The following is a 12,165-nucleotide window of genomic DNA, read 5'->3' as shown; positions in this document are numbered from 1 at the left end:
ACTGCAGTAAATACCAATTTCTCCTCATCTAAGCAAATGTAGCAGAAATGAAGGAATATAAAATACAATTTTCAAGTATTTAGACCTTACTTTAAAGAAACAGCACATAAGCAGGCCCTCAGCACACCGAGTCCGTGCCGACCAGCGATCACCCCGTACACTTACACCATTCTACAAGCTAGGGCCAGTTTACATTTTTTTTTACCAAAGCCAATTAACCTACAATCCTGCACGTCTTTGGAGTGTGGGAGGAAACTGGAAACTGTGTGTGCTCGCAGAAATCCGTGTTGTATGACTGCTTATCAGTACATTGTCCTGTCTGTATGTTGAGCCACGTCAAAGAAGATTTTCTGTTACCACAGACAATAAAGTTTTCTGAATCTAAATCTGAACGCCCACGCGGTCACAGGGCGAACATAAAAACTCCATATAGACAGCACCCATAGTCAGGATCGAACCTAGGTCTCTGGCGCTGTAAGACAGCAACTACCACTGTGCTGCTGTGTTGCCCAAAGGAAAATGATTCAAATGTCCAACATTTGACGAAGAACAATGAAATTTCCCATATTTAAAAGTTGAACTCACCAGCTGAGGCAGATAAAACATCTTTGCACAACTTTAACCAATGACTAAGCTTTTCAACTGCCGTGGATGATAGGATATGACTTAAAGTTTCACGAATATCCAGACGAAGTTGTTGGTCCGATTCTCTATCCAGTAAGCTGAAGAGGGCGCCTTCCAGGCCAATTTCACTTATATTTACATCTGAAAGTAAAGTTGAATTTTAGTTTTCCAAAGATCAACATTAAAATAAGTGGATCTTCCTGATGGCTTATTTTCATGCTTCCTTTGCTAAAATATCACTACATTTAAAAGGCTAACCAGAGTTATCTGGCTTATGCAAAAAAAGAGGAATTACGTTTCTTTGATGATCTAACAAAATACTAAAATAATTAATTCTGTCAATTTATTGCCACCCAAATTTTGATACAAAATTGTTACATTTCAATCAGAAACTTCCAGTAATGCCAAGACAGAATATGCTGTGACTGAAGTACCATTGCACCGCTTGGAATTTAGATCGTAAACAAAATGGAAAAGATCGATTTTGTAGAACATTACCTCAATTATATATTACAATACAAATTCTTAGCATTACCAATTTTCTCTCCTGCAACAACTACTCAAAACATTTATCAAAATTCCTTTCCAACAAGGACAGATGATAAAGAAAGTTGATGTACAGAGGGATCTTGGGGTCCAAGTTCACAACTCCCTGAAAATGGCACCGCAAATAGATAGTGTGGTGAAAGCGGCATATGGTATGCTTGCTTTTATAGATCAGGGTATCGAGTACAAGAGTACAGCAAGTCATGATTCAGTTTTATAAGGCTTTGGTTAGATCGTGTTTGGAGTATTGTGTGCAGTTCTAGTCGCTCCATTACAGGAAGGCTTTGGATAGGGTGCAAAGGAGGTTTATCCAAATGATGCCGGGATTAAGTGGATAAACTACACGGAACGGTTGCAAAGACTTGGATTGTGTTCCCTGAAACGCTGAAGATTGCAGGGAGACGTGATAGAAGTATATAAAATTATGAGATGCATAAATAGGGTAGACAGCTAGAACCTTTTACGCGGGATGGAAATATCAAATACTAGAGGGCGAGAGGGGAACATTTTAAAAGAAATGTGAGGGGCACAAAGGGTAGTGTGTGCCTGGAACATGCTGCCAGGGTGGCGGGGAAGGCAGATGCAATAATGGTATTTAAGAGACTTTTAAATAGGAACATGGATATGCAGGGAATAGAGAGATAAGGATTATGTGCAGGCAGATAAGAGTTATTCTTGGTATTATGTCTGGCACAGACATTGTGGGTCGAAGAACTGTTGTACTGGTCTACGTTTAAAACAAGCTTTATTGCTTCCAGTGCTAAAATTAACTCATGATTATCCCAGGTACTTAAAAAAAGATTTGATTCGTGCAAGTCACTTACAAAATTAATTTTAAATGATTCTTGTGTGCTTGACTGCACATTGGGAGCATAATGTATGTTGAGACCAGAGTAAATAACTTACCAAGCTTACAACCTCCTTTATTGGGTTCTTTGTCAAGAACCATGGCATATTCCAGCACCTCAGCGGCTTCCTTCTGTACAAGCTGCCGTAGGCACGCAATCACAGCACGTCTTAACAACAGGTGTGAACTGCAAAGATTTACCTAAAAGAGAAAAAAGTCGTCCGCCATATGAACTGTCAGACATGGGCACGGATAATTGCAATCTCTGTCACACAAGAAATAAAATGCAGCACTGCATTTGGATACATTTGTTTAAGACTTGTCATGACCATCACCACTAATATAACATCCTATCCACATGCGGGTAACATTAAGACACCTACCCATAATATGAAAACGGATCTATCATACTGAAGTAAAATCAGAACTCCTGATAAGAACACTTCATTGAGATCTATTCATAATTCTGACCAGACTGAAAACATTTTTTTTCCTACATCAGACTTACCACAAATCCTCCTATCTATTATGATTTTGGCTACAAGTCATTCATAATGCCACTGAAATTTCCTCACGTGTTTGAAATTAAATCAGATTTAATTTCAGAAATATGTTGCAGCATTCTTTCACTGTTTAGTTTTAATTATTCAACTTGAAAGCCTTCTTAAATACAAGGCATACGTAAAAGTAATTTTCTTCAGCTGTAGGAAGAGATTGTTACACAAATGAAAGCAATAATTTTATTTATTGGGGGAGTCCTTTGGATACCATCAGCAAGAGCCCTCAGAAGTTGGATGGGGTTATGTGTGTTTATAAATTAAGTAACTGCTAATGCATTTTCAGTCAGCCCATCGTGTCACAATGCTGGTTCGCCAAATGCCATATACCCAGGACACCAAGCTGTTGTATGGCTCACCTTCCTAAAGTAGGAAGAGTTTTACAAAATCTTGCATTTGCTGAAAACATGGATTGTTATATTATGCTTGTACTTTGAGTATAAAAATCTAGGCATACTGTTGTATGTGCATTCACTGATATGGAAGTGCAGGGTGAATTTGCAAAGAGGAGCAAAACAAGGTCAGACATCTATGGAAGACAAAATGCTGGAATATTTTCAGTCCAGACAGCATATCTGGCGAACAAGGATTGAAAATGTTTTGGGTCGGGATCCTTGTTCAAACTCAATATATGGAACTGCATCTTAGTATCAACTGAGAAAATACCCTCAACAATTGCACTATGGTTTTCCAGCTCAAGATCATTTAGCAGTACATTCCTAACTTTATTTCGAGTCAATAGGATTATTCCATAGCACTGTTATGGATGGAAGCCGGTAATTTTCAGAAATCATCCCAAAATATTTTCTAACCTGTCACAAATATATAATGTGAACAATTTTTAACTTACCCTATTCACAAAATAGGTATGGGTGTGGGAGTGGAAAGGATGCCCCTCAATTTTAATAATTGTGAACTTACCAACTATCTACAGACGACCAAAAATTAGACCAGCAAAAAAAAAAAACGTAAGTTCAGTCAACATGAAAACAATTTTGTTAAACAAAAGATTCACAAAAGCTAAATTACATTGAGTGGCAAAAAAGGTGGAAGTCTCCACAGACTTTTCACCCGACAAGTATAAAGATGAAGACTCTGAAATCTACACCGATGCCAAGGTGGAGAACACCACCACTTTGAAAAGCTATGTTCTAATTATTCAATGCATTGTGTTCTAATTGTTCACATCTACAGATTCCAACTTCACCCTCCTGCAGTCATTAGAAACAATGTTGGACATGCTGAAACAAATCAAATTTAATAATTTGGACCAAAGTAATGAGGGAATGTCGCAAACAGCTTGCAGGCACTGTGGACGAATAGAGAAACGGCGTAATATTTTAAGCCAAAGAACGGTCCTCAGAACTGGTAAAACAGGTTTGAGGTTGAGAGTTTATATGCATGCTTTGGGAGATGGGGATAAGTGATGAGAAGTTTTTACAGGTTTTATTTCAAGTCCCGTATTTAACACTGTTAAAAGAGTACTTTCATTCATCCTAGGCTATACAAAAGGACACCCAGTTAGGTCCACAAAACAATTGAAGTGCTACAATGAATGAATGAACTGATTGGGAACGTGCGTTAACATGCAAGTAGTCCAATTTACATGCTACAAGTTAAAACCTTATCATTTCAATGAGCAGTCATTCATTTTGAGATTGTTAAATAATACAATTTTGTAAACTTAAACAGCTAAATTAAAATCATTTTTTTGACAAACAGGTTAATGCATACAAGTTTGACTTTGTACTTACCTACAATGAGAAAGAAATGCTGACAGTTAACTACCAAGCACAAACAAACAGGCAAATGTTAACAGTGGTCAATTGTAGGCATGTGTTGCCATGCATTGCCTTCAGCCTAACTATTACCCACTGTGGAAGCCAGCAGTACACATTACAAGATGACAGTATCAAAACCAATGAGAGCATGAGGAAAACCTGCGAAAAGCTACCAAAGTACATTCTTTGTCATCACAAATAAAGGGTTTTGAGGAACTTTTTGCACAATCGAGCCAATAATTAAAAAAAAGCCAAACCATTTGCAGCTTTAATCTGCAGTGATTATTGCCATCTTTACACAGACTGCGAGTGTAAATAACACTGGTCAAAAGGAAGTACGTTAGAAAAGTCAAATATAGCAAGAGCCAAGGGTTTAAAATCAGTAGGCAGGTTATGTCACACAAGTGTATTTGTATCGGGTTTGCATGCCTAGCAAAGTTATTGTTAGATTAATTAAAGGCAGAGCTCAAAACAAACCAATATTAAAAGGTATTCAAACATATCAAACTGACATTTGCTTGTGGGGGTGGTGGTGACGGGACATGGCAAGTGGGTGTAATGAGGGAGGCAACCTACCCAAACAGATTTATCCAATAAGATTTCCTGCACAAAAAAAATGACAGACCCGTCACAACAATACTCTGGTTATATTTGTTCAAGAAATGGAAACAATGATACAATTCGTTATAATTCTAGCAACAAATAACATGTTATGCTCAACTAGTCACGGGCTGCATGTTATCATCATGAAAAAACCCCAAATTAGATCTGAATGAGGAATTCTTCATGCCCAGATTTCTTGGTATATCCTTGCAACTTAATCCATTTAAACACAAACCAGCATTTCATTTAAATTCATTTTACAGGACATAAAATGAATGCCCCTTAGGGTGGTGATGAACCTTCTTCCTGAACTGCTAGTAACGCTCCTCCCACTATGTTTTTGAAACCCAGTGACAATGAAGGATTGGCAACATATTTCCAAGACAGAATGCAGACAAAAGTGCTGGAGAAACTCAGCGGGTGCAGCAGCATCTATGGAGCGAAGGAAATGGGCAACGTTTCGGGCCAAAACCCTGAGCAGTTGGAGGCAAGCCTGCATATGATGGCATTCCAATTATATTTGCAACCCTTCTTGATCCAAGAGATCATGGGTTTATGAAGTATGTGTAGGAAGGAATTGCAGAAGGTTGTTTTATACTGAAGACAGACACAAAATGCTGGAGTAATCAGTGGGTCAGGCAGCATCTCTGGAGTAAAGGACTTGGTCACCTATTGCTGCGTGACCTGCTGAGTTTCTCCAGTATTTTGTGTCTATCAATGGCTCTATGAGGGGCTATTCCAGTGGCCTCGGCATGCATTTTGTGGGTGGAAGAAATGCCAGCCACAGTGCGCTAGAGGTAGAAGTAATGTTTAGTCTTGGATGGTATCAAATTACTCGAGTCATGCTACATACAACAAAACTTCTGAGTTTTACTCTGATCTACTGGTAATAGAAGCGTCAATCTCTCGATTACTCGCTAATTTATTATTCGGCATTTATATTGCCAGGAATTGCAACTTGGCCAGCTAGCACTTCAATTTTGAATACACCATGCTGATCCCACCAGGTGTCTATGTATTGCTAAATGAACCAACATTGATTCTGTGGCATGACAGTAATGGTCAGGCAAGAGTAATGTTGGGCCATGAGTTTTTAGATTGCAATTGAAAACTATTCTTCCGCAGTTGCTGGTAGACCAGCCTGTTTAATGGATACCCAGTTCTGTTTGGAATCTATCATGGTGCTGTGAAGCATCATGGTGAAGATGGGATTTTGTGGTTGGTGTGTCCTTGTGCATATGGTAAAATTCACAAAATAGATCTTAAAAATGTTTACAAAATACTATCACATCATGCTTTGAATAAATACCAACAGTTATCCATAGTTTATTTGCATTCTGCAGACTTTAATCAGGGACCCCATATCTGGTTAGTCCACATTGAAACTGAAATGTAAATGTTCTGCATTATTTTTGTAGCAAGCTCTTTTGATATAAATGATTGCAGGAAAGAGTACAATAGAGTTTTGATTTATGGCTAGCATATTTTCACATACTGTGGCTTGCAACCACCCAAATTTAAATTAAACTACAATATCAACATGGCATACTTACACACAGACTGGGGACAAGGCTGGAAAGGTTGACGTGACGTGGAGCAAACATATGCAACTGCTGGAGGCAGGAGATGGCTTGTGTCTGTACAAGACAGTCAGGGCTGTCCTGCATCACCGCACAGCCAACTAGGCAGCAGGTTCTTAACAAGGGGACAGCTTTGCTGTTGCCTAGGAATGAAATAGGCAAACATTTTAATTTCAAACTACGTTTACATTAAAAAAAGAACAGTAGAGCACAAGCACAGCCCATAATGCCCGTGCCGAACATGTCAAAACCATCACTTATCTACCTACATATAACCCATATCTCTCCATTCCCTACCTCCAGTTTTTTTTTTAGTAATTAATGTAGTGAACAAAAATATGATAATACTCAGTTTACAATGCCAATATTTATTTTACAGTATTGACTCTCAACATCATCTCTTTTGATTTTAGTGCCACTTCAGTTTTGAAATTGCTTATCTAAAAACCAGTTCAGATAAGCAGCAACTTTCTCCAATTAAATACTGTCCAGACAAAGTGTAAAACCAAGGAACTACAGATGCTGGTTTACAAAGAAAGACACGAAGGGCTGGAGTAACTCAGCAGGCCAAGCAGTATTCCTGGAGAACATGGATAGATGATGTTTCGGGTCCTGAGTTACTCCAGTACTTACAGTCCAGACTAATGCGATTATTTCAGGTATCCATCAGAAAGTTTATTTTCTCACCATTGATTCCATACCTCGCTCCGAGTGTCCAAAACTAAATTAGATTGCTTGCAACCTTGGTGCTATTTCTGACCACTTTTCTGTGCCATGACTAAGACCACACTTTTCCCCTCCCATGGCTTCTTCCAACTCTTCACCTGCACCAGATCATCCAATGCCAAAATCTTCATCCATGTCTTTATTAATTCTGGTTCCTTACCTAATCAGCTTCCGATCTTCTCTCAAATACAAAATTATGCTCTTCTTAAATTCAGTTACCAACACTTAGTTAACTTGTTCACAAGTATGTCTGGTCTTGCTGACCAACAATGGTTCCTGTATGCACTGTAAATATATTTATTTATTGCTCATATTCTATGTTGCTCTTCAAGGGAGATGCTAACTGTATTTCGTTGTCTCTGTACTGTACACTGCACAATGACAATAAAGTTTGAATCTGAATCTGAAACTGAATCCTGTTCAAAGAACGCCTGAGATTTTAAATCGTAACATTTGATGAAAATTTTCTTTTTGACCATGCCATTGCAATCTCTTCCTTTTCTACAACTCTGCAACCTACTAATTGTGGTCTCTGGCATATCTTCAAATTTAATAGCTCTAACAGTAACCTCAATGTTTTCATTTGCCTAGGCCTATCCTCAGGACTTCTTTTCTTCAGCCTCATGCCCTCTCTACCCATTTCCTCATTTGAGATGCACCTTAACACCTACCTTTTTGACCAAGTTTTTGATGAAGTGTGATGATTCTTCTTGTGGCTTGGTATCAGATTCTTTCAACTTTTGTGTTTGATAAGCAGCATCAGAAGCCACAATATATTACAGCAATGGTGTGAATGTACATTATGATGCATTTTTAGGGGCAAGACAATTAGCCAACAACCGAGCAAAATTTGTATTGTTTAATAAGCAAACCCTTTGGTTGGAACAGCTTTGCATTTACTACACGATGCAATGTTGTACACAATGATAAATTTTGGTCGACCAGACTTATATTCAAACTAAAAGTCAACTAATATTTTGTATTCACAGGACTTTATGTTGAAGGCCTCAAGGTCAACATTGATGAAAGACACAATAGCAAGGTAGGCCAGACATCGTGCTCATCTCAGGACCTCTTAATCCCCTAATAACTAAATCCACCATGACAAATATTTGTTCAACTTACCTTTAGCTCCTTATGTAGGAAGACTTCTAACCTGATCTCCACTCAACACTATAACCTCATAGTTTAAAATTGCAGAAATGGTAATTTCCTAATTCCTTAAACTGACAATTGAAAATATATTCTTCTTAGGAAATAATAATCACAAAAAAACATGAAATAAAAATACAAAATTAATATTTCAAATTACAAAATCTCAAAACATCATAATATTTCACCACCAGTAAGTATATTTCTAGTATTTTTTTTTGAACCAGCTGATTGGGGTTAATTTTTACTTTCTAGAAACACATTACCTTGTAATTCTGGTCCCAGTGTGGTAATAAGTGCATTCAAACAGCGGCCCAAACTTTGATGAACCTCTGAATGAGCTGGAGGTACACTCAGAAGCAGCAGTGAGACAAGAGATAGACTTGATTCCACATGGGTGTTATACATTTGACCACTGGAATCTATTAACAATGACAAAGAGTGCAATGCCCAGGTCTGCAAAAGAGGACAAAACAAAATTACAACTCTCAGCATTGTTTCTTTGAATAATACTTTTTATTCCCATAGCTAAATACATTAATAAAATGAATGAATTAAATAAAATTGTTTTTTCTAATAAACTTGCTTAAAAAAAACCTGACCTCCCATCTACCTTATTGGAGACCTTTGAACTATCTTTAATCAGACTTTATCTTGCACTAAATGTTATACCGTTTATCCGTGCACTGTGAATGGCATGATTGTATTCATGTATACATTTTGTATTCACTTTCTTCGACCAGATAGCATGCAAACAAAAGCATTTCACTGTAACTCAGTACATGTGCCAGCAATAAACTAAACTATTTACATGGAATTAACAAGTGACGAATGGATGGAGCTTCTTGCATCAGACGCGGAAGCCAATATTATTTACCTTTCCTAGGAATATTTATTTTCAATACAATTTAATGCCATTAGACCGCGCATCTGCATTATCTGCATTGAAGGGTGGGCCTGAAATGTCACCTATTCCTTTTCTCCAGAGATGCTATTTGACCCGCTGAGTTACTCCAGCTTTGTGTCCTTCCTCTGCATTATCCTTTTTGTATAACAGTCCAATCAATATCTACATTAGTTCTTCCTTAATTAGATCTGAATGATGCATCGTTTAGCCTTTTTAGCTGAAATCCATGCCTGCTGACATTTATGAAATGAAATATCTCCTTAAATGTCTGTCACAGCTCATCGGCCACCTTATCCTTCCATCTATTTCCCCAGTCCATGTTAGCCAACTCCTGCACCTATACCAGTGCAACTGGCTTAATTTAAGTTCAGGACACCGGTTTCAGACCCATTTTCTCACCAAACAAAATGTGAAATTCTACCAAGTCAGGATCACTCTTTCTGAGGTGATTGTTTAAGATGTGATTATTGATAAACCTGTCAATCGCACAAAACCTGATCTAAAATAGTTTAATCATTGGTTGATTTTTCAATGTTTTGTTCCAAGAAACCATCCCAGATACACTATCAACTCATCCTCATGGGTACCTTTGCTAATTTGATTTATCCAAACGACATGATGATTAAAATCACTGTGATTACTGCAGTATGTTTCATACATTGACAACAATCTTAATCTTGTATTGTCTTTCCACTGACTGGTGAGCACACAACAAAAGCTTTTCACTGTACAGGGTATTGGTGAGACCACACCTGGAGTATTGTGTACAGTTTTGGTCTCCACATCTGAGGAAAGACATTCTTGCCATAGAGGGAGTACAGAGAAGGTTCACCAGACCGATTCCTGGGATGTCAGGACTTTCATATGAAGAAAGACTGGATAGAATCGGCTTGTACTCGCTAGAATTTAGAAGATTGAGGGGGGATCTTATAGAAACTTACAAAATTCTTAGGGGGTTGGACAGGCTAGATGCAGGAAGATTGTTCCCGATGTTGGGGAAGTCCAGGACAAGGGGTCACAGTTTAAGGATAAAGGGGAAATCCTTTAGGACCGAGATGAGAAAAACTTTTTTCACACAGAGAGTGGTGAGTCTCTGGAACGCTCTGCCACAGAAGGTAGTTGAGGCCAGTTAATTGGCTATATTTAAGATGGAGTTAGATGTGGCCCTTGTGGCTAAAGGGATCAGGGGGTATGGAGAGAAGGCAGGTACAGGATACTGAGTTGGATGATCAGCCATAATCATATTGAATGGCGGTCGGTGCAGGCTCGAAAGGGCCGAATGGCCTACTCCTGCACCTATTTTCTATGTCTATGTTTCTATGTACCTCGGTACATGTGATAATAAACTAAACTAAAAGGCTTCATTATAGCACTCTGTATTTTCTCCCTTCATTTGTTGATGGGGAACGTACCTGAGTTTACTCCATTTAGACTGGTACCCAACTGCACCATGAATTGAAATCACATTTCACTTAAATCGTGAAAACTTTTACATTAATGATTTGACATTCAAGACTTCATTACTTTGCACTGTGAAATATAATTCTGTTTCAAGCAGTAAAGCAATTATTCTCGTGTGCCAGTTTTAGTTAAACTTGGTTTAATCTAATCTTGGTGAACCAATAAATAAAACAGCAAATAAAGGTAAAGTATTTGGACAGCACAGTGGTACAGCGGTAGAGTTGCAGACTCACGGCACCATAGACCCGGGTTTGATCTGATCTCAGGTGCTGTCTGCACAGAGTTTGTACAATCTCCCTGTGACCGTGTGGGTTTTCTCCGGGTGTTCCGGTTTCCTCCCAGACTCTAAAGATATACAGGCTTGTAGGTTAATTCGATTCAGTAAATTGTCCCTTGTATGTAGGATAGTGCTAGTGTATGTGGTGATTGCTGGTTGGCGCAGACTCGGTGGGACATTGAGTCTGTTTCCATGCTGTAACACTAAAGTCTAAAGTAAAGTTTTAAGTATTTAGAATCTGGCAATTGTGCAAGGAAAAATCTGTTCAGACAGTTTGTGCTGTTGAAATCCATCTCGACAACAATGTTAAAAATATTGTTCAATTTCAAGTTGGTTCAAAGTAACAAATTAGAAATCACGACAATCAAATTTTTTTAACAGTAACATCATAACCTGGTAACACTATTCCACAGTACTAATTTTCTCTTTGCACTACCACCTGTTATACTTAAGTATAGTATGATTTAACTGGATAGCATGCAAACAAATCTTGGTACACTTGACAATAAACCAATACCAATACTAAGACTTGAGCATTAAAGCTTCTCCAGTCAAACATTAGAATAAAAAGGAGGATATTTAAACAATATAATGCTCATGACGTTTGACTTCATATCCCAAAAAATATACTACCTGAACTTCAGGGGAGGTGCTATCTTGAGACAAAGTATGAAGGATATTGACACAGGCATTGAGATGTTGGCATGAACCAATTCCTCCTAAATATCTGTAAAGAGAACCTAGGGCCATCGAGTGTCCTGTGCGTGAAATCACATCCCTTGCAGATTTCAACCTGAGGTTAAAATAAAAAGTAATACAAACTAAACTTCTTTTCACAAATTCTCCACCGAAAGTGACATTTGATGTTACCTGTAAGGTAACAGCCACCTAAAAAAATATACAAAAAACTGACATCAAATGCTGGTTATTAACAGATCAGCAATTGAACTACATAACAATAAGTTAAATTAAAGTAAACGATATTACTCAGGACATTAGTTAGAGAAATCCCAATTCCAATGGGTTATAAAAACTGATCTAGCATGCATAAATGGGGATTAAAGTTCAACAGGAAAAAAATTGTATTGAACAATTGCAGGCTTT

At 38.0% G+C, this 12,165-nt stretch overlaps 1 protein-coding gene across 1 annotated transcript in view; it reads right to left on the bottom strand.

The window, feature by feature from the left end:
• heatr5a (HEAT repeat containing 5a) overlaps positions 1–12,165 on the bottom strand; it is an 82,085-nt gene that overhangs the window by 27,445 nt on the left and 42,475 nt on the right. Inside the window, 5 exon segments of the mRNA XM_055640652.1 lie at positions 586–765; positions 2,077–2,218; positions 6,512–6,681; positions 8,683–8,872; positions 11,695–11,854. Of these exon segments, the coding sequence (XP_055496627.1) occupies positions 586–765; positions 2,077–2,218; positions 6,512–6,681; positions 8,683–8,872; positions 11,695–11,854 (842 nt within the window).

The sequence above is a fragment of the Leucoraja erinacea genome, chromosome 9, assembly GCF_028641065.1.
Source record: "Leucoraja erinacea ecotype New England chromosome 9, Leri_hhj_1, whole genome shotgun sequence".
Taxonomy (NCBI): Eukaryota; Metazoa; Chordata; class Chondrichthyes; order Rajiformes; family Rajidae; genus Leucoraja; species Leucoraja erinaceus.
This window is presented reverse-complemented; position numbering and strand designations above follow the sequence as displayed.